The following is a 23,712-nucleotide window of genomic DNA, read 5'->3' as shown; positions in this document are numbered from 1 at the left end:
TGTGATAACCTTGTCGGCTTCTCCCCCCCTTCCTTTTGTCGTGGTCACTCACATGAATGGTGCTTAAGCGTTAGTATTGCTTGGACATCTTGTTGACAGAAACGCCAATAACAATTTTGAAATCTCAGAGCAGATGGACAAGTGCATCATCCAAAGTCAGCCAAAGCTACTTGCCTCCATTTACACTCACATGCAGTGTTGTCAGGGGAGTCCTTTCATTTCTCTGAGCTTCAGTTTCACCATTGAGAAAGAGAGAAAGATAGCATTTATCTCTGAGGATGATGAGGATCGAGTGCGCTTGTTCATGAGAAATTGTTAGTAATAGTATTGCATACAAATGCTTGCAGAGAGGCTCTTTCTCCCCACCCTGGTGTCCCATGAGGATGTTCCTTGTCCTGTGGTTTTACCCAGGTTGACTCTGTGACTTACAACAGACCTTTGTTCATCGTGCTATCACCACAGCCATCTTGGGATGATTATTTAAATTTTTTATTTGGATTTATACAATTGCATTTTTTGGATATCTTCTCAAATCAGTTCTTAACTTATTACATGTGGAAATGCCAAACAGAAGATGCTCACCTAAAACAAATGAAAAGGGAATCGTGAGTTTAGCAGCAGCAAAGTAAAAATTAATGATGCTTAATATTTTTGTAAAGAAACAGAACATTTTATTTTGCCAGGGGCTTGTTGCCTACAGTGTGTCCTCTACTGAATAATCACCTCATTTTCAATGTGCCATATCAATAAATGATAGTTATTTTTAGTCCTTGAAAAACCATACAAAAGAGACTTTTGTGCTCACCGAAGGAACAGACCTGAAATCTCTATTTAAGAAAATTACATGTAAAATGATATTTAACACAGTTTTGGAAATGAATAATAACTTAATCATACCAGCTCAATTATATTCCTTTTTACATATTCTTCCTACTCTTTGTGACAATTACAAACATACAACTTTTACATAAGCTTTACATAGCTTCCCTCACAAAGTAGATGAGCGTCTTTTTTTGGCTTTAATATTGCATCATAATAGTTTTCCATATAACAATATTATCTTCCTGTTTATAATTGTAATGAATTGCATACTCTTCTATTTGTTGAACATGTCATAATTCTCCAAACACTTCCTGGTTGTTAAACATTTAGGTTGTTTCTGTTTTATATATTATTGTTAATGCAGCTATTATTTTTTGCCTATAGTGGCTTCTCTTACATTGTTTTCTTAGGATAACCTCCCAGAAATAGAATTGCTATTGAAAGAATGTGGATACCTTTCTAATTCATGATCCATCACATTATGTTGCTTTTTAAAAGGGCTGTTGCACAGCTCTGGCTGTTTCAGTATTCTTTCATAGCATAGGGCAGCACTAACTAAGGATGGTCCTTATACCGGATGTTTATGGGTAGGTGGATTTATAGTCTTACACTGGAAAACAACTTAACCTTGGGGGTTATTTAAATGGAAAAGCCTAAGAAGAAGCTAGGACTATACCAAGGCAGGAGTTTCTAAGTTGTGCCTTTTTTTCCTGGTACAACTGATTGTATCACATCATAACACTTGGCAGTTAATTGTGTCCAATTGGTGAGTTATTCCATTGTGTGTGTTTGTCACAGGTGTAGGTAGACTCTTGAATGCCGGTTCTATTGGAATTGAGAGAAAGAGAGGGTTCTAGGCATAAAACATACCATAAACATGACTCACGTGGCTGTTTAAGAAGCTTTGATTTATGTTAGCACAGTATGGGCAGAAGTTGAAAATCTTACTGCCCCAGGGGCCTGGCAGGTGAAGCACACAAGAACTGCACACAAATGTGTGTGCAGTTTTACCCTATCAGGGTACCCTATCAGGGATAGGGTAAAGCGGAAGTGCAGGACTTGTCTGAAAGGGGACACTGCTGCTTGGCTCCATCTCATGGCTGCCACAAGGGAATGCAGCCCGGCATCTTTTTAGAGCTTGCGATTTTTCAGAAGAATTTGGAAATTTGGATAGTATCTGATATTTACAAGTGCCAACTAATGTAAACATTTACAAAACACTGTAGGCGTAATAAAAGTGTCCTGAAGCTTGATTTGCTTGTTGCTGCTGGTTTGTGGGTGCTCTCATTTGACTATAAGTATGATTCTGTGAAGTAGGCAGAAGGTAATTTTTTGTACAAACAAGAAAGCTGAGGCTTAGAAGTTATTGTTCAACAGTTCATGAACTGTGCCTGTCCCACTAGGATGTGAGCCTCATGAAAGCAGGGCTATTGTCTCTTTTCTGCAATGCTCATAGCCCAGCTCCTAGAATAGTTTCTAGTGCATATTGGACACTCAATAAATATCTATTGAATTAATGAGTGATGAACAAATGAAAAGAGGTTAAATCACATGGCAAATAATATCTACATTTTTGTGCCAGATATTCCTCATGTTTTTTCTCACTTTGATATATACAACATTTTGTGAAAGTAAAATTATTACCTCCATTTTATGGATCAGTAAACTGAGGCTCAGAGACATAAAGTAATTTGCTTGAATTCATATAACTCTTAAGATGCAGAGTCAGAACCCAGATCTTCCATCTGTGTATTGGCTCATTAACTTTGTCCTCAAACTAGCTTCCTTCATGGTTAAGAAGTGGCTGCTATAGATCCAGGTATCACATCCAGAATCTACAGGAAGAAGAGGGGCTTGTTTCTTCCTCATGTCTTTTCTTAAGAACAGGGAAACATTTCCCAGAGGACTTCTCTCCATAGCTCATTGCCTAGATACTTCCCGTTCTGTGCCTCATCACTCACTGACATGGGAATGGGAGACCAATCCAAACCCATTCCCTAAACCAAGGGACTGGGCCCAGATGGCCACTGGAAAGAGCAGATAGAGTTGAATCCTAACAAAGCCAGGGTTATGATGGACTAGAGGAAGGGATGGACTACCAGCTCTGTCTTCTCCAGCAGGCTGTGTGTGAAAGCAAAAATACAGATATGGTAGATCTTTTAAAATAAGTTTTTCCTTGAGTGTTTCATCTTGGGGAATAAAGTAGATGACTGTTAAAGCTACTTATTCATGACACAAAGTTATATTTTGGGAAAACTTATTCTGAAGCTCCAGAGTGTTAAGGACACCTTTAGACGGTTAGTTTTGCTCTGAAATTTCACAGCTGGTCAAGTCAGTGACCTACAAGAATGTTTCAGGGAAATACCAATGGTACCATTTAAAGAACTGCATTTATAGCTACGTCAGGCTGCAATTCACATCATCCTACTGGTGTGTCATCAGCAAGAATTATGTGTATAATTAGACAAAAATGTTTATGAATTTATCCCAAGGAATAAGGAAATGTAGTAGAAGCAGTGCAGGGCATTGGTTAGGAAGACTGGCCTTGCAATCAGACCAAGGTTCATAACCCATTTCTGCTGCTTCATTATCTAAAGATATCTTTAATCTTGTAAGGATTAAATGAGATGCTGTCTGTAGTGATGCTTGCTAGCAGCTTGGCCTATGGCAAGTGTTTTGTAAATAGCAGCTCTATATCACTGTTATTTTCACTTAGCCCCAACACCAGTATTTTGACTATTAGTCAATCCTCAGGACAGTGTTTAGCAATATTATCATTTCCAGTAATAACTTTTATTTTTTTCTTTATCAGTAGGTTTAGTATTTATGCCAGTATTGGTCTCCCAATACTTTTGATAGATTTATAATTTCAGTTGTCCACGTAATCACCTTTGTCAGTCTCCCCAAAGTCACAGGATGGTTAACAGCATGAAGATGAAGACCTGAGGCTTCAAAAGGGGCAAACCTAAGTGATGTATGTGGGAGTCATTCTTGTTGCCTTGGCCTCACTACCCCTGCTCTGTATGCACTCTCTGAAGTCACAAGCCACCAATTTGTTCCAGTGGCTTCAAAGATGCATGCTTATAAATTTCTGTTGTGAGCCATTTTCTTGAGAAAGTTGTGGTCTTAAAGTAAATGTTTTTTATTAGACAATTTATTTTGCCCATAATTTACCAGGTGGTACATAGTCTTTGTTCATCAAATAATCCACACATTGTCATAGTTGAACTGACATTTCATTTAATTAATGTTAATATTTCGTCCAGTGATCACAATAAAATTATAAAAGCAACTGGGTAATTTGCTCAATTCTGTAGCAAAAGTAGATGTTGAAACTCTTATTTTTCCTCTCAAAAAATTCGTCCCTGACTGTAATTAAGAAGCCTGTTTGACAAGCCATGGAATGCCTTAAGAAGCACCTTATCTCACAGTTTCTGTGGGGCCAGAATCCAGAAATAGCTTAGCTGGGTCCTTGGCTAAGGGTATCACAAAGCTGCAGTCAGGGTGTCAGTGAGACTGTCCTTAACTGGAGGCTCAATTTAGGGGAAAATCTGCTTCCAGGCTCACTTGGGATGTTTGCGAAAAAGCAAAAAACAAAAGACCCTGAGATCTTCATGTTTCTTGCTGTCTGTTGGAGGCTGCCCTTGGCATCTACAGGCTGCCCATGGTTCCCTGCCAAATGGCTTTCTCCTAGGTGTGCAGCATGGCAGTTTGCTTCTTCAAGGACAGTGGGAGAGTGAGAGTGGCTAGCAGGCCTGAGTCATATATAACGTGACATAATTACGAGAGTCAGGTTCCATCACAGGTGCCATATTCTGTTGGGTAGAAGCAAGTCACAGGTCCCTCCCACGCTCAAGGGAAGGGATTACATAAAGATATGAACAACCAGAGTCAGGACCATAGGGGTACCTTAGAGCCTGCCCACCACAGGGAGCTTTGTGTATTGTGACCACTACTGAATCCTTAGTGCCCTAAAACGGTGCCTGACACATGTTAGGGATTCAATAAATATTTAGAGTTGAATGAATGAATGAATGCAGATATTACTTCTTTGAAGTATGTATTGCTAATGTTGTTTCCTCAAGCCTGTGGCTTACCTTTTGGTTTTGTTTATTAATCACTTGTTTTAATACAGAAATGTTAAATTTTAATTTAGACAAATTAACGAAATTTTTTTTATCTTGGTTTGTTTTATTAGTTTACACCTCGGGGAGTTTTCCTATCTAGAGAACAGATAAATATTTGCCTATATTTTCACTTAGGTTTTTAACTACTTCTTTATTTTTTTACATTTATTGATTTATCTGGAAGGTCAACAGCTAAATGGAGAGTTGAACAGAATGTGATGAATAATACTTTTTTTCTTCACTGATCTTTTTTTTACCTTATTTGGATTGTATTAAATATTATATACTAGCTTCTGGGCTCTCTACTTTGTCTCATTTATTTCTCATTCTATTCTTACTTCAATTACACACTTAAAAAATTACAGCATTTTAAAAAATGCCAAGAAGTTGCTGTCAGACTCATTCCATATAATAATTAGGCTATGTTTTAAGCTGTTGTAACAGCTTATATACAGAGACACAAATAAAATGGAAGCTTATTTATCTTTTGTGTAACAGTGTAGAGATGTGTAGAGTCCAGAGTAGGAGGGCAGGTCTCCCCAGAGTCATCTGGGGACCCAGGCTTCTTCTGTCTCGTACCTCTGCCAGCCCCTAGACTGATGTCCTGGTCTGTGTGGTTGAAGTCGTTTCATATCCACATCCATCTTCCAGTCTGTTGGAAGAGGGTGCTGGAAGTCCTCAAAAAGTACCTTTGCCTTTGAGTTGATGAACCAGAAGTGGCACACATGACTTCTGCTCACATCCCTTTCATGGAGACTACACTTTATTGCCACAACTACCTTCAAGAGAGGCTAGGGAAAAATGGTATCAAATAGAGTAGACATGCATTTGACTACAATTTGAGAGGTTCTATTTTATTTTTAAAAAAGAAAGCATGTACCAAGGACAACAAATAGTCTGCCCCAGTCTAGTATTCATAGTTACAAATACTCATATTTAATAGGAAAGTAATAATCATGTCTTACCAAGTGAAGAAAAATCAACCTTTGGACATAGCAATAAGATATAAATATGTCCTGATTTTTGGTTTTAGATGGCGAGTAACCCATGGGCCAGGTAGCGTTCTATGCCAACCTTGAATGCCATCAGGAAGTCACTGGACAGCAAACTCTTCCAAGATCATAACTTGGCTGTTGGAGCAACCTGGAAAAGAAGAAAAAAGAAAAACCATGGCAAAAGTAAATAGAGCTCGGTCTACCTCCCCTCCAGATGGAGGCTGGGGCTGGATGATTGTGGCTGGCTGTTTCCTTGTTACCATCTGCACACGGGCAGTCACAAGGTAGGTAGGATTTTCTTCTTAACTTATTAAGATGACCTGGCCTGTCTTTTCTTTTAAATCTGCTTCATTCTCTTTCTGAACCCATCATTGTGAAGATATGTGTGTGTTCATGTGGTGTGTGTGTATTTCCGTTGACTCTTCAGGTATCATTTTCTTTGCAAAGTATGTGATTCTCTGACACTTATGAGTCCCAGATAGTGGTCTTTTCATGTGGGGTGTGTATATTTCCGTTGACTGCTCAGGTATCATTTCCTTTGCAAAGTATGTGATTCTCTGACACTTATGAGTCCCAGATAGTGATCTTTTCTATCATATCTGATATTTAAACCTGGAGTCTTAGGACATTTGTAGGCCAATGCTGTGACTATTCCAGCCACTCATTTTCATAAGCAGCTCCAGAAGATGTGGAAGGATGTAACATCTATTTCTTTTCACTCTTCATCTTCCACTCTTCAGTAATATGAAATACTTAAAACTCATCACATGTGAAATAGCATGGGAAATGTCCTACAGTATTTTCATAATGAAATCACTTTTCTGGGGATTTTAAAGGATTGGTAAATGCATACCTGAGAAGGTAAGTTAGCTTAAGCTGGCATAGCTCCAGGGGAGGGTAAGATCATTTCTACAAGTGTGTTTCTCCAGAATTTTTAACTGTCATCTTAATGATAAATCTAAATTAAGATAGATCTTATTCATTAAAGTTTTACAAAGCTAATAGGATGTGTGATCTATAATTCATAAATCAAGAAAAACACTATGGGCAAACTGATGGCAAGAGATCATAATCATAATGGTGTGATGTGGCTTTAAGTCTAGGGATGAGGAAAAGGGGTACCAGGTGACAAGAGTATGATTATAAAGTTTACATTGGATGTGTGAATGTATCACACAGAGTTAATCTTACACAAGGTTAGGGTCTATATTCATCCCAGAGAGGATAAAACTTGCAAGGCCAAAATAATCCTGGAAAATTTCTTGGCTCCCTAGGGCTCATTAAGCCCCTGGAAGCTTAAAACCTAGAATTTAAATTATTTTGCTTTATTTTGCATTTTGGCTGTTGTGGTGATGACTTCTAGGTTGAAGGAGAGCACAAACATAGATACAGGGATTCTCTCATTCTTGCCTGCTCTCTTCTCCCTCTTACTTTTCTCCAAAGTCAGTGTTGAATATGCCTAAGTTAGATGCACGTACATTAAGACTCATCCATCTCATTTATATTTGGAGTAAATATGCATTCGAAATCTACATATGTGAGCTCTTTCCTCTACAGGTGCTTTCATTCAAATAGAAATCTTTATTTCTCTCCTCTGGCAGCAGACCCTTACAAGAAAGTAATTTGGACTAATTATTTGTTGGCATCATCAATACAGGCATCAGTGTCCCTCCCATAACAAAGATACAGTGCAGGATAGAATAAGATGTTTATCTTTGCTACAGTAAGGGTTGGTTGATTGTGTATCATAATAAACTACAGATTTGTTCAAAATAATATAATTGATGCTGAGTGATTTTACACTGTTGGTGGGAATATAAATTAGTCCAACCATTGTGGAAGACAGTGTGGTGATTCCTCCCTGACCTAGAACCAGAAATACTATGAAGTGTGATTTTTTTTTTTTTTTTTTTTTTTTTTTTTTTTTTTTGAGACAGTGTCTCCCTCTGTTGCTCAGGCTGGAGTGCAATAGCATGATCTCCACTCACTGTAACCTCCGCCTCCCAGATTCAAGCGATTCTCCTGCCTCAGCCTCTGGAGTAGCTAGGATTACAGGGATACAAAATTTTGTACTGGGATACAAAAATTACGCCTGGCTAATTTTTGTATTTTTAGTAGAGACGGGGTTTCACCATGTTGGTCAGGCTGGTCTCGAACTCTTGACCTCAGGTGATCCACCCGCCTCAGCCTCCCAAAGTGCTGGGATTACAGATGTGAGCCACTGTGCCCTGCCAAAGTGTGATTCTTAAGAAGACCTCTGTAAGAGGAATTGGGAGACAATTATCCCTTTGGCATTGTGACTTCTCATCACTGATATGACAGCTCCCTGGGCATTAAGAAGTCTAGATTATGAGTCTATAATATGAGTCTGTAAGACTCATCTATATTATGAGTCTGTAAGACTCATCTATATTATGAGTCTTGTGTTCTGGGTTTGAGGAAGTCATGGAGTTAAAAGGAATCCCTATCCTTGGTCCTTCATATAGAAGTTTCCATCATTCCCATGATGAAAGAGTTCTGGAAGTGGGCACAATGCTTTAGAAGGAGGGATCATGCTGGAATCTTAGGGGTAGTTGAGTCTTCATGATGAAGTTGCACTTCTGTGGAATTGCCCATAGTGCTTTTAGATGAGATACTAAGATAAGTCTTCCAATCACATTGTCTCATGTGAGCCTTGTGATTTATTCACCCTCTATTTAATAGATTAGGACACTGATGCTCAGAAAGATTGACTTGTCTACATTTATTTTATTTTATTTTGAGACAGAGTTTCACTCTTATTGCCCAGGCGGAAGTGCAGTGGCGTGATCTCGGCTCACTGCAACCTCCGCCTCCCGGGTTCAAGTGATTCTTCTGTCTCAGCCTCCTGAGTAGATGGGATTACAGGTGCGTGCCACCACACCCAGCTAATTTTTTGTATTTTTAATAGAGACGGGGTTTCACCATGTTGGCCAGGATGGTCTCAAACTCCTGACCTCAGGTGATCTGCCGCCTCAGCCTCTCCAAGTGCTAGGATTACAGGGGCGAGGCACCATGCCCGGCCTACATTTCTTTTTGTCTAGTAGGACAGAGCTGGACTAGAATTCTAGTTTTTTTGTTTGTTTGTTTGTTTGTTTGTCACTGTGCATACATTCATAATCCATTGACTCTTGAAACACACACACACATACACACACACACACACACACATAAACACAGAAACCGCTATGCCCTTTCCAATACATAACTAAATAGCTTCCTAAACTATTCTCATACACACACCACACTTCTACCTGCCCCTGCATACACACTACACACACACAAGCATACACACACACACACAAACATGCAAACTCTGCAGCTTATCCTTTAGAACAATTGTGTATTATAAGACATGGGTTTTTTTTTAAAAAAACTGCCTTGGTTATGGGAGTCATTGTCTTAACATGGGCAACTTCTTAATATCCAGCGAGCTGCCATATCAGCGATGCGAAGTCATAGTATCAAGGGAATAAATGTCTCCAAATTACTCTTACACAGGCCCTCTTAAGAATCACACTCCAGACTAAGAAACCTAGGAACCAAGGAATTAATTATCTTTTCTTCTCATAAAATGTATATCTTAGTGCAAAATTCTTCCATAGGAAAAATTGCAGAGGAACAGGTATTCCTGAGTGCTCTTCAACTTTTCTCCTTACTTTCCACAGTGTTTTACTTTACTGTAAACTTCCTAGGCTTGCCCCTCCTCCGACATACCACAGACAAATAGGAAAAAGTTAAACACATCTTACTTGCACAATTTTTTTCCAGTAAGATCAAAAGTTAACTCAGGAGCTTAAAGTGGTTTGTTAACTCACCCCACATTGCAATTTATAGGAAGGGGATAATCCATCCTGATTTACCATCACCCCATGATTCTTTCTATGCTTTGAAATTCACGATTGGATGTATTTTAAGAACTTAAAAACTGTTTAAAAGTGTCAGGAGTAATCACTAATAATGCCTCTTTACCACCTTGTTCCCAACCAAATCGTAATTAAGTAAAGCTCTTCAGTATGTGAACAGTAAAGGCAATTTATTCTATCTGCTTAATATGAAGCTGTATCTAAGTATGAATTTGATGATGAAGAATCGAAAGGCAAAATCAGTTCACTCCAGAAATACCTTCCGGTGGTAGAATGCCTGTCACTTGAGTCATTTCCGTAATTATAGTTGGTGCGCTTATGCCAAATCTTTCAATTGGATAACCAAGGGAGCTTAACTCTTAAGTCCTCTGTACACCAAAAAAGAAGTAAGTAGATAGCTCCAAAGTGCCTAATACTGTTATTTTTCAGACAGGTAAATAGACCCAAAGGTCAAATTCTCATACTTCTGTCTGTGGAAGAACCATGAAGAGAATGAAACTCATAGATGCCCAATTTTGTGTTATCACTTGACCAGTCTAACATGTTTGACTGAAAACCCCTGCCTCGTTTGGCCAGAGGTATATGGGCTAATGCATATTGGATTCAATTGGCGATGATACTGGAGGAGATTCTACATAACAGCTACTTAGATTTGGCAGCACTATAAACAATTTTATCTTTATCAACAGTAAACGGATGCTGGTTCTTTAAAGAAGAAAAAATTTGCCAATCCCTCTGTCTGAAAAAGAACATCTATGGTATGCTCCTATCTACAAATAAATAAACAAACCTCCCAGGCAGAACCCAGGTCATCCACACATGCTAACATCTTCCATTATTGATCCTCAGGGACACAATGGATGTTCTACAGAGTTTTCCAGGCCCTTCTCCATCTTTAGGATATCTCAGAACACCACAATCACAATCAGACTTGGGGTAAATATGTTTATACTGCTGCTCTCAGTTTCCACTAAACAAATTACAATAGCATTACAGTCTGAATATTTTTGAAAAAGTCACAGGGGGAGAGATCTTTGTTCCAAAAAGAAATAGTAGCTAAAGCAGGATGGAATAAAGGGTGCTTAGTTCAGAAGATTCTGGCTAATTCAGTGTTCTGTGTAAAATTAAGTACATGTGTTCTCTGCCTACAAAAAAAATGTAGTAACTGGTTGTACATAAAAATATTCAATAAAGATTATAAAAAAAAGAATCACACTTCATGGTATTTCTGGTTCTAGGTCTTTGAGGAATCACCGCACTGTCTTCTACAATGGTTGAACTAATCTATATTCCTGTGAATAGTGTAAAAGTGTTGCTATCTCTCTGCAGCCCTGCCAGCATCTGTTGTTTCTTGACTTTTTAATAATCACGATTCTGACTGGTGTGAGATTGTATGTCATTGTGGTTTTGATTTGCATTTTTCTAACGATCAGTGATGTTGAGCTTTTTTCATATGTTTGTTGGTTGCATAAAAGTCTTCTTTTCAGAAGCATCTGTTCATGTCCTTTGCCCACTTTTTAATGGGGTTGTTTGTTTTTTTCTTGTAAGTTTGTTTAAGTTCCTTGTAGATTCTGGATATTAGACCTTTGTCAGATGGATAGGTTGCAAAAATTTTTTCCCATTCTGTAGGTTGTCTGTTCACTCTGATGATAGTTTCTTTTGCTGTGCAGAAGCTCTTTAGTTTAATTAGATCCTATTTGTCAATTTTTGCATAGAAATACCATTTGACCCAGCAATCCCATTACGGGGTATATACCCAAAGGAATATAAATCATTCTATTATAATATAAAGATATATGCACACGTATGTTCAGTGCTGCCCTATTCACAATAGCAAAGATATGGAATCAACCCAAATGCCCATCAGTGATAGACTGGATAAAGAAAATGTGGTACATATATACCACTATGTATATACTATGCAGCCAAAAAAGGAATAAGATCATGTCCTTTGCAGGGACATGAATGGAGCTGGAAGCCATTAACCTCAGGAAGTTAACACAGGAACAGAAAACCAAACACTCTGTGTTCTCAATCATAAGTGGAAGCTGAACAATGAGAACACATGGACACAGGGAGGGGAACAACACACACTGGGGCCTGTCGGGGTGGGGGAGTGGGAAGAGGGAGAGCATTAGGAAAAATAGCTAATGCATGCTGGGCTTAATACTTAGGTGATGGGTTGATAGGTGCAGCAAACCACCATGGCACACGTTTATCTATGTAACAAACCTGCACATCCTGCACAAGTAACCCAGAACTTAAAGTAAAATAAAATAAAATTTTAAAAAATGAAAAAAAAGAATCATACTTCATGTGTAATTGCAGGCTATTCTGTTCATAAATTGGCCACTTGAGTTGGGTGATACTTAAAAAGCAATGTTTGATTTAAATGTCCAAAACCCTGTCCCCCTCCAGGTCTGAGACCTATTTTTCTCTAAGTCTACTGGGTCCAAATTAACTTAGCTGCAATATGTGTCTAGAATCCTATGGGATTGTAGAGTTCTTTTGAACTCTCTTAACAATAGTTGAATTCTTATAATAATTGCTAACTTTAGCTGAGCACTTACATTGTGTATGTTGGCATTCTTCAAGCATTTTTTATGGATTAAATCATTTAATCCTCATAACACACAGCAGTTGAAGAACATGTCCAAGGTCCCATGGTTAGTAAGTGGCAGGACTTTTAGCCACTAGGCTGCAGTGCCCAGTAGATCAATTCTAGTATGCCAGATGTTGGCAGCACTCACTGTATAGGAGACAGAGCAAAATTTTACAGCAGAGTGGCAAGATTGAGACAGCAGTCATACTGGCCTCTGAGGGAAGGTATTTTTGAGAATGTCATTTCGTCACAGATGACACTTGGTGATACTTTGTTTCCACATTCTTATGAACAGAGCCTACGAACACTGAAAGTTGTTAGGAGTTGTTTGCTACTGCAGCATAATCCAGCCCATTCTGACTGATGCAGTCATGTTTACCAAAATGCTTATTTTACAGATAAAGAAACTGAGGCCCTGAGGGATTAAGAAGCTTTATCAAAAACCTCAGTTACCTAGGGTGAGAACCAGGGATCAGGACCCTGCTTCACTGTAAAATATTCCAAAGAACAACCAAAATAATAAAAATAATTTCTGGAGTGAGATGCACACATGCTCCCAATAAAATTTCATTTATTTAAGATCATGCCTGTGTTCAGAGGCATACATCATGAAACTACTACTCAAAAAGTTCTGTGGTGCTTTTCCCCTTTGAGAACAGATAAGTGATAAAATATTCTTCCCATATTTCATGAAAGTCACAATCATTCAGAAGCCTGTATGTGGTTATTAGAAAGTTTGCCTTTGTTAAGCCTGCTTACATGTTTAGACAAGAATTTCAGGTATTAATTTTGATTTCTGTATATCTAAAGTTTGATTCATATGACTGATTAAGTCATCTAAGAAAACCAGCAAGCAGAAATCAAAGTAACCTTTAAAAAAAGTGACAAGGGACAGACATGGTTACACTACTAAGTTCCCCAAAACAATTTAGTGAAAAAAAGAGATTATTATTTATAATTTGAAAATATCATCATCTGGGGGCCCTTTTCTCTTAGACATCATGTGATCCTCTTACATCTCCAGCTTCTGCATCTCCCTCTTGTGGATTTGTTTTCTCAGCTTATAACACTCATTTTCTTCACATCCCTACTTTACCTCACCTAACCACATGTTCCTATATGGCTACCATCCAGTCTTCCTCCTTCTTCCCTTTCTCATTCATAGTTCTTGAAGTTGCTACTCAATCATTTTCACTTCCTTGTCTTCTAGTCACTTCCTCTACCAACTTTAATCCTTCCTCCTTTCCTTCCTTCCTGGCTTGCTTCCCTTGAAAAGTGTTTTATGAACACCAAGTATATGACAGGTACTATATTAGATATTTGGGATTCAGTGTGAGATAAGACTGACATGGTCTTTGCTGTCACAGGGTAACAGTCTAGTGAAGAATATAAACAAATGCAAAGGAAATTGCCACACAGTGTGATAAATGTCCAGCATGTAGTTGAAACACGTAAGACTGGAATCAAGAGAGACTTGAGTGGTCAGGGAAACCTTCCTGGAGGAAGGTTATCTTGAGACTAAAGAATGTGGGAGGTTGGGAGAGCATGATAGAAAAGAAAAAAAAAAGTGAAGGCTCAAAGATATTAAAAAAAAAAAGCATGGGTGATGTGTTGAAAGAGGCAAGCAGAAGTTCAGTATTGCTGAAGTGAAGAACCCAACAGGTGCGCAGAAAAGAGGCACACTAAGAAGGGCTAGCTCATGCAGTCTCCTAAGTCAGGTTAAAAAGTATGAAGCATTAGGATCTGATTGGTGTTCTAGAACATTGGGTGTAGAATGTACTGAAGGTAGCCTGGTGTGAATTCAGGAAGATTAGGAGGGTTTTGGCTGCAGTACCAGAGAAAGGTGCTGGTGTGAATGATGAATAGTAAGGAGGTTAGAGATATTAATATGTTGAGGAATTTGAGGGATATATATGAGATAGTGACTTAGGCCTATAATCCCAGCACTTTGGGAGGCTGAGATGAGAGGATTACTTGTGCCCAAGAGTTGGAGACCAGCCTGGGTAACATAGGAAGACCTTGTCTCTAGCTGGACATGATGGTGCACTCCTGTGGTTCCAGCTATTGGAGAGGCTGAGGTAGGGGGTAGGCGAATCGCTTGAGCCCGGGAGGTCAAGGCTGCAGTGATCACACCACTGCACACACACTGCACTCCAGCCTGGGCAACAGAGCTGAGACAAATGAAGGAAGGGAGGGAGGGAGGGAGGGAGGCAATAAAAGTAAAAAGGTTAAAGAGAGAGAGAGAGAGAATAAGTAGAACTTGGCAATTGAGTAGATCAGTGGTTCTCAGGCAGACTGATTTTGGTCTCCAGGGTGCATTTAGCAATGTTTGGAGACATTTTGGGTAGAAGCCAGGGATGCTGCTAAACATCCTACAGTGTGCAAGAAAGCCCCCCACAGCAAATAATTATCTGGCCCAAAATGTCAATAGTGCTTCCACTGAGAAGCCTTGGGGTAAGGATAACTAGACTACAGTCATGTGTTGCTTAATGACGGGGACGTGTTCTGAGAAATATATCATTAAGCAATTTCATTGTCATGTGAACATCATAGAGTGTACTCACACAAGCCTAGAAAGTAGCACGTACTGCACACCTAGGCTATGTCGTATAACCTATTGCTCCTAAGCTACAAACCGGTACAGCATGTTACTGTATACTGAATACTGTAGACAATTGTAACACAATGGTAAGTGCTTGTGTATATAAACGTAGAAAAGGTACAGTAAAATATGATATAATCTTATGAAGTCACCATTGTATATGTAGTCTATTGTTGATCAAAATGTCATTATGTGGTACATGTCTGAATTTTATAATGAGGGTAAATCCAATAAATCATTATTCACTTAAATTGAAGTCCTAGTGGTTAGGAGAAAATAATAAACTTTTTAGTATTAGACTAGCAATTTTTAAAATGTTAAGAAACATCGTAAGGTTTTTGTTATTGTTTGCACTGAATTAAAGCTAGTTTGACTGTTGCAGTTAATCAATGCCAGGCAGTTTATGTTACCATTCTCTCTGTCGTTGGGTGTGACTGTTTAGTACTCCAAGTTCTGATATAATTATTAATCTAGCGTCAGATCTGCTGCAGCATGTCTGGTTTCTTAAATCACTGGATAGAGAAGGACCACTTTTTATACCCCTTTGACAGAGAATTACATAGAGCATTCGTGTGGCATACAAGAATGGGACTGCGGTGAACACAGAGATGTGCCACTCATTTGGCCTTAGCTGCAGGGTGTACAGTCAGCAGAGCCTGCAGCTGTCAGTTCTTAGGTCCCCCTTACCTGCAGAAAGCTGCGTCTCCCAAGAGCAGACCCCTGGGCGTAGAGGGGGCACCCACCGCCAATGGCTGATTGAGGATGTGCATCAGGGCTGAACCATTTCATTTGGGATTGACTGAGAATTTATTAGGCCTGCATTGCAGTTCGACCTCTCTGCCTAATCCTGCATCCTTCCCTTTCCTTCTACAAGTGTTGATCCTTACTGTATGCCCTGCATGCCAAACTTCATCCCACCTTCTGCTGGGACTTAGAATTTAGCTCACCACACTGTTCCATTTTTTCTTTCCTACCACAAGGATCAACAACAAAATTATAGGGCCCAGTGCAAAATGAAAATACGGGGCACCTTGCTCAAAAAGCAGAGGAAAATGCTGTTGAATGTACTAAAATAGAAAGCTTTTTCCTTTCTTCAGTGGTCTCTTTAAATTTTTCATGATGTTTAAATTTGCTATTTAATGTTATTCTAAGTAAAGAAAATGAGAGTGTGAAATAATTAGAATGAATTGACCACACATCTTTATGTTATGCAATGTCAGCTTTAAATGCAAATATGAGTCTTGAACTCATATATGGAATCACTGAAGTCAAGCAACTCTTATTTTGTAGCTCATACATACATACGTATTTCATTTTCCATCAGAACAGTAGAAACCCTGCACAAAACTAACTTAACTGTTTTTATTTGACTTCCTGAAACTTGCACATCCTATCGACATTCTCCTACCTTCAGCTTATTGATGAGTCAGGAAGGACTGAAAGGGAATGGAAATATGGGTTGGCTGATCTTTCCATTTCCTTCTATGCCATCACCCTCAACATTAGTGGTTTGTTAATACAAGGAAGTGATCTGAATGAAAAAGGATATGATAGAAATCCTTGGTCCTTTGTGATTCTTATAACACCACTGCCTTCTTTCTGCATTTGAAGCAGGTTTTGGTTCAAAAGGAAAGCATAGCCTCTTGGGGCTGGTAGACACTTCATTCCCTATCCCCAGGCCTGCTAAGCTATAGATGTAACACGCTTACCTCTTACTGGCTTTGAGTCCTAACTGAACTCTCTCAAATCGTGGGCCTAGCAGAACACTGTGCTTATGGGACATCTCTAACACTATGTGTGAATGGTGCATCACAGAACTGCAGAAACACATATTGCATGTATCTCCTCCACTCACATGAAGTCTCCATTGTTCCAGTGCACTGCACTTATGAAACAGAAATTCAAACATAAAATTATTAAGCTTGTAATCCCAGCACTTTGGGAGGCCGAGGTGGGCAGATCACCTGAGGTCAGGAGTTCGAGACCAGCCTGACTAATAGGATGAAACCCTGTCTCTACTAAAAATACAAAAATTAGCCGGCCATGGTGGCGGGCGCCTGTAATCCCAGCTACTCGGGAGGCTGAGACAGGATAATTGCTTGAACCTGGGAGGCGGAGGTTGCAGTGACCCGAGATTGCATCATTGCACTCCAGCCTGGGCAACAAGAGTGAAACTCTGTTTCAAAAAAAAAAAAAAGTTCAGTCAGTGACAGCCAAGCATTAAATCAAGTTTCGTGCTTCTAAGTGCCAGGCTCTATGTGACTGTGTAGGCTGCACTCCCATGAAGCTGGCCCTGCCTAACATGGCAGTCTTGTTTATACCTGGTTCTCTCCCTTCTTCTCCAAGCTTTTCACCACCTACTTTCACACCCAGCAGCAACTGGGGAGGAGAGGGAGAGTGAACATAACAGGTTACTATGGATTGTTAAAGCACAATTAATTGGAACTTAGCTCCAAAGAGATTAATAACCTCTTATCTCATCCCCAAGCCACAGGCCTGATTTCTTCCCTACTGTTATCACCAGGCTATAAAAGCTTCCTGCCTGAATGAGGACGCCATGCTAATCCATATAAGGCTTTTCCAAGTTGCACAGTGATGCAAACTATTGCTTCTGGTTCACATGTCTTTCTCTAAGTAATTATTTTTCAATATAAATATTTCTTTCTCTTTCTCTGCACATACACACATACACACATATATACACATTTCTGGTTACATAAGAAATCATGTTTATTGTAAAGTAATTGAAAATGCTCTATAAAGATTAAAATAATTATTTCTAATCTCACCATTTACATATAATGATTAGGTACATTTTAGTGTATAAGCTTTCAGGAAATTTTCTTTTTTTTATTATACTTTAAGTTCTAGGGTACATGTGCACAACATGCAGGTTTGTTATATATGTATACATGTGCCATGTTGGTTTGCTACACCCATTAACTCATCATTTACATTAGGTATTTCTCCTAATGCTATCCCTCCCCCATCCCCCGACCCCACGACAGGCCCCGGTGTGTGCTGTTCCCTGCCCTGTGTCCAAGTGTTCTCATTGTTCAAGTTCCACTTATGAGTGAGAACATGCAGTGTTTGGTTTTCTGTCCTTGCGATAGTTTGCTCAGAATGGTTTCCAGCTTCATCCATGTCCCTACAAACGACATGAACTCATCCTTTTTTATGGCTGCATAGTATTCCATGGTGGATATGTGCCACATTTTCTTAACCCAGTCTATCATTGATGGACATTTGGCTTGGTTCCAAGTCTTTCCTATTGTGAATAGTGCCACATTAAACATACGTGCACATGTGTCTTTATAGTAGCATCATTTATAATCCTTTGGGTATATACCCAGTAACAGGATCGCTGGGTCAAATGGTATTTCTAGTTCAAGATCCTTGAGGAATCACCACACTGTCTTCCACAATACTTGAACTAGTTCACACTCCCACCAACAGTGTAAAAGTGTTCCTATTTCTCCACATCCTCTCCAGCACCTGTTGTTTCCTGACTTTTTAATGATGGCCATTCTAACTGGTGTGAGATGGTATCTCATTGTGGTTTTGATTTGCATTTCTCTGATGGCCAGTGATGATGAGCATTTTTTCATGTGTCTGTTGGCTGCATAAATGTTTTCTTTTGAAAAGTGTCTGTTCATATCCTTTGCCACCTTTTTGATGGGGTTGTTTGATTTTTTTCTTGTAAATTTGTTTAAGTTCTTTGTAGATTCTGGATATTAGCCGTTTGTCAGATGACTGGATTGCAAAAATTTTCTCACATTCTGCAGGTTGCCTGTTCACTCTGATGGTAGTTTCTTTTGCTGTGCAGAAGCTCTTTAGTTTAATTAGATTCCATTTGTCAATTTTGGCTTTTGTTGCCATTGCTTTTGGTGTTTTAGTCATGAAGTCCTTGCCCATGCCTATGTCCTGAATGGTATTGCCTAGGTTTTCTTCTAGGGTTTTTACGGTTTTAGGTCTAACATTTAAGTCTTTAATCTATCTTGAATTAATTTTTGTATAAGGTATAAGGAAGGGATCCAGTTTCAGCTTTCTACATATGGCTAACCAGTTTTCCCAGTACCATTTATTAAATAGAGAATCCTTTCTCCATTTGTTATTTTTGTCAGGTTTGTTAAAGATCAGATGGTCGTAGATGTGTGGTGTCATTTCTGAGGCCTCTGTTCTGTTCCATTTGTCAATATCTCTGTTTTGGTACCAGTACCATGCTGTTTTGGTTACTGTAGCCTTGTAGTACAGCTTGAAGTCAGGTAGCATGATGCCTCCAGCTTTGTTCTTTTGAGTTAGGATTGTCTTGGCAATGCAGGCAGTTTTTTGGTTCCATATGAACTTTAAAGTAGTTTTTTCCAATTCTGTGAAGAAAGTCATTGGTAGCTTGATGGAAATAGCATTGAATCTATAAATTACTTCAGGCAGTATGGCCATTTTCAAGATATTGATTCTTTCTATCCACGAGCATGGAATGTTCTTCCATTTGTTTGTATCCTCTTTTATTTCCTTGAGCAGTGGTTTGTAGTTTTCCCTGAAGAGGTCCTTCACATGCCTTATGAGTTGGATTCCTAGGTATTTTATTCTCTTTGTAGCAATTGTGAATGGGAGTTCACTCATAATTTGGCTCTCTGTTTGTCTGTTATTAGTGTATAGGAATGCTTGTGATTTTTGCACATTGATTTTGTATCCTGAGACTTTGCTGAAGTTGCTTATCAGCTTAAGGAGCTTTTGGGCTGAGACGATGGGGTTTTCTAAATATACAATCATGGCATCTGCAAACAGGGACAATTTGACTTCCTCTTTTCCTAACTGAATAACGTTTATTTCTTTCTCTTGCCTGATTGCCCTGGCCAGAACGTCCAACACTATGTTGAATAGGAGTGGTGAGAGAGGGCATCCCTGTCTTGTGCCAGTTTTCAAAGGGAATGCTTCCAGTCTTTGCCCATTCAGAATGATATTGGCTGTGGGTTTATCATAAATAGCTCTTATTATTTTGAGATACAGTCCATCAATACCTAGTTTATTGAGAGTTTTTAGCATGAAGGGATGTTGAATTTTGTCAAAGGCCTTTTCTGCATCTATTGAGATAATCATGTGGTTTTTGTCTTGGGTCCTGTTTATATGGTGGATTATATTTATTGATTTGCGTATGTAGAACCAGCCTTGCATCCCAGGGATGAAGCCAACTTGATCTTGGTGGATAAGTTTTTTGATGGATTTGGTTTGCCAGTATTTTATTGAGGATTTTTGCATCAATGTTCATCAGGGATATTGGTCTAAAGTTCCCTTTTTGTGTGTGTGTGTGTTTTTGCCAGACTGATATCAGAATGATGCTCACCTCATAAAATGAGTTAAGGGGGATTCCCTGTTATTCTCCTGATTGGAATAGTTTCAGAAGGAATAGTACCAGCTCCTCTTCGCACCTCTGATAGAATTCGGCTGTGAATCCGTCTGGTCCTGGACTTTTTTTGGTTGGTAGGCTATTAATTATTGCCTCAATTTCAGAGCCTGTTATTGGTCTATTCAGGGATTCAGCTTCGTCCTGGTTTAGTCTGGAGAGTATGTGTCCAGGAATTTATCCATTTCTTCTAGATTTTCTAGTTTATTTGCGTAGAGGTGTTTATAGTATTCTCTGATGGTAGTTTGTATTTCTGTGGGATTGGTGGGGATTTCCCCTTTGTCATTTTTTATCGCATCTATTTGATTCTTCTCTCTTTTCTTCTTTATTAGTCTTGCTAGCAATCTATCTATTTGTTGATCTTTTCAAAAAACCAGCTCCTGAATTCATTGATTTTTTGGAAGGGGTTTTCTTGTCTCTGTCTCCTTCAGTTCTGCTCTGATTTTAGTTATTTCTTGCCTTCTGCTAGCTTTTAAATTTGTTTGCTCTTGCTTCTCTAGTTCTTTTAATTGTGATGTTAGGGTGTCGATTTTAAATCTCTCCTGCTTTCTCTTGTGGGTATTTAGTGGTATAAATTTCCCTCTACACACTGCTTTAAATGTGTCCCAGACATTCTGGTACATTGTGTCTTTGTTCTCACTGGTTTCAAAGAACATCTTTATTTCTGCCTACATTTCGTTATTTACCCAGTAGTCATACAGGAGCAGGTTGTTCAGTTTCCATGTAGTTGAGTGGTTTTGAGTGAGTTTCTTAATCCTGAGTTCTAATTTGATTGCACTGTAGTCTGAGAGAGAGTTTATTGTGATTTCTGTTCTTTTACATTTGCTAAGCAGTGGTTTACTTCCAACTATGTGGTGAATTTTGGAATAAGTGTGATATGGTACTGAGAAGAATGTATATTCTGTTGATTTGGGGTGGAGAGTTCTGTAGATGTCCGTTAGGTCTGCTTGGTGCAGAGCTGAGTTCAAGTCCTGCATATCCTTGTTAACCTTCTGTCTCGTTGATCTGTCTCATATTGACAGTGGGGCGTTAGTCTCCCATTATTATTGTGTGGGAGTCTAAGTCTCTTTGTAGGTCTCTAAGTCCTTGCTTTATGAATTTGGGTGCTCCTGTATTGGGTGCATATATATTTAGGATAGTTAGCTCTTCTTGTTGAATCGATCCCTTTACCATTATGTAATGGCCTTCTTTGTCTCTTTTGATCTTTGTTGGTTTAAAGTCTGTTTTATCAGAGACTAGGATTGCAACCCCTGCTTTTTTTTGCTTTCCATTTGCTTGGTAGATCTTCCTCCATCCCTTTATTTTGAGCCTATGTGTGTCTCTGCACATGAGATGGGTTTCCTGAATACAGCATACTGATGGCTCTTGACTCTTTATCCAATTGGCTAGTCTGTGTCTTTTAATTGGGGTATTTAGCCCATTTACATTTAAGGTTAATATGTTGTATGTGAATTTGATCCTGTCATTACAATGTTAGCTGGTTATTTTGCCCATTAGTTGATGCAGTTTCTTCCTAGCATCGATGGTCTTTACAATTTGGCATGTTTTTGCAGTGGCTGGTACCGATTGTTCCTTTCCACGTTTAGTGCTTCCTTCAGGAGCTCTTGTAAGGTAGGCTTGGTGGGGACAAAATCTCTCAGCATTTGCTTGTGTGTGAAAGATTTTATTTCTCCTTCACTTATGAAGCTTAGTTTGGCCAGATATGAAATTCTGGGTTGAAAATTCTTTTTCTTTAAGAATGTTGAATATTGGCCCCCACTCTCTTCTGGCTTGCAGGGTTTCTGCAAAGAGATCTGCTGTTAGTCTGATGGGCTTCCCTTTGTGGGTAACCCGACCTTTCTCTCTGGCTGCCCTTAACATTTTTTCCTTCATTTCAACATTGGTGAGTCTGACAATTATGTGTCTTGGGGTTGCTCTTCTCGAGGAGTATCTTTGTGTTGTTCTCTGTATTTCCTGAATTTGAATGTTGGCCTGTCTCACTAGATTGGGGAAGTTCTCCCGGATAATATCCTGAAGAGTGTTTTCCAGCTTGGTTCCATTCTCCCTGTCACTTTGAGGGACGCCAATCAAATGTAGATTTGGTCTTTTCACATAGTCCCATATTTCTTGGAGGCTTTGTTCATATCTTTTTTACTCTTTTTTCTCTAAACTTCTCTTCTCATTTCATTTCATTAATTTGATCTTCAATCACTGATACCCTTTCTTCCACTTGATCAAATCGGCTACTGAAGCTTGTGTATGTGTCACGTAGTTCTCATACCATGGTTTTCAGCTCCATCAGGTCATTTAAGGTCTTCTCTATGCTGTTTATTCTAATTAGCCATTCCTCTAATCGTTTTTCAAGGTTTTTAGCTTCCTTGTGATGGGTTCGAACATCCTCCTTTAGCTCGGAGAAGTTTGTTAGTACTGACCTTCTGAAGCCTACTTCTGTCAACTTGTCAAAGTCATTATCCGTCCAGCTTTGTTCCGTCGCCGGTGAGGAGCTGTGATCCTTTGGAGGAGAAGAAGTGCTCTGGTTTTTAGAATTTTCAGCTTTTCTGCTCTGGTTTCTCCCCATCTTTGTGGTTTTATCTACCTTTGGTCTTTGATGTTAGTGACCTACAGATGGGGTTTCGGTGTGGATGTCCTTTTTGTTGATGTTGATGTTATTCGTTTCTGTTTGTTAGTTTTCCTTCTAACAGTCAGGTCCCTCAGCTGCAGGTCTGTTGGAGTTTGCTGGAGGTCCACTCCAGACGCTGTTTGCCTGGTATCACCGGCAGAGGCTGCAGAACAGCAAATATTGCAGAACAGCAAATATTGCTGCCTGATCCTTCCTCTGGAAGCTTTGTCTGAGAGGGGCACCTGGCTGTATGAGGTGTCAGTTGGCCCCTACGGGGAGGTGTCTCCCAGTTAGGCTACACGGGGGTCAGGGACCCACTTGAGGAGGCAGTCTGTCCATTCTTAGGGCTCAAACACTGTAATGGGAGAACCACTGCTCTCTTCAGAGCTGTCAGACCGGGACATTTAAGTCTGCAGAAGTTTCTGCTCCCTTTTGTTCAGCTATGCCCTCCCCCAGAGGTGAAGTCTGGTTGAGCTGCAGTGGGCTCCACCCAGTTTGAGCTTCCTGGCCACTTTGTTTACCTACTCAAGCCTCAGCAATGGCAGATGCCCCTCCCGCAGCCGGGCTGCCGCCTCACAGTTTGATCTCGGACTGCTGCGCTAGCAGTGAGCAAGGCTCCGTGGGCGTAGGACCTGCTGAGCTAGGCACGGGATAAAATCTCCTGGTGTGCCATTTGC

The 23,712-nt window shown here is 39.5% G+C and overlaps 1 protein-coding gene and 1 long non-coding RNA gene across 4 annotated transcripts in view; one reads left to right on the top strand and one right to left on the bottom strand.

The window, feature by feature from the left end:
* Positions 1-473: 473 nt before the first annotated feature.
* On the bottom strand, positions 474-12,671 carry LOC104008248 (uncharacterized). 2 transcript variants are annotated; one of them, XR_008537458.2, is made up of 4 exons: positions 12,399-12,671; positions 5,915-6,092; positions 5,529-5,740; positions 474-582 (listed from the first exon to the last, which is right to left on the bottom strand). It is a non-coding gene; the product is annotated as an uncharacterized LOC104008248 (long non-coding RNA). The 2 variants fall into 2 exon arrangements; XR_001706743.3 differs by lacking the exon at positions 5,529-5,740.
* Positions 6,029-23,712, top strand: part of SLC16A12 (solute carrier family 16 member 12) — a 32,291-nt gene continuing 14,607 nt past the window's right edge. For both annotated transcript variants that reach the window (XM_016918833.4, XM_016918832.4), the window contains exon 1: positions 6,029-6,228. In XM_016918833.4, the coding sequence (XP_016774322.1) occupies positions 6,029-6,228 (200 nt within the window). The remainder of the gene's footprint in view (positions 6,229-23,712) is intronic.

Source organism: Pan troglodytes, chromosome 8 (genome assembly GCF_028858775.2).
Source record: "Pan troglodytes isolate AG18354 chromosome 8, NHGRI_mPanTro3-v2.0_pri, whole genome shotgun sequence".
NCBI lineage: Eukaryota > Metazoa > Chordata > Mammalia > Primates > Hominidae > Pan > Pan troglodytes.
The sequence above is the reverse complement of the archived record's forward strand: the minus strand, read 5'-3'. Positions and strand labels throughout refer to the sequence as shown.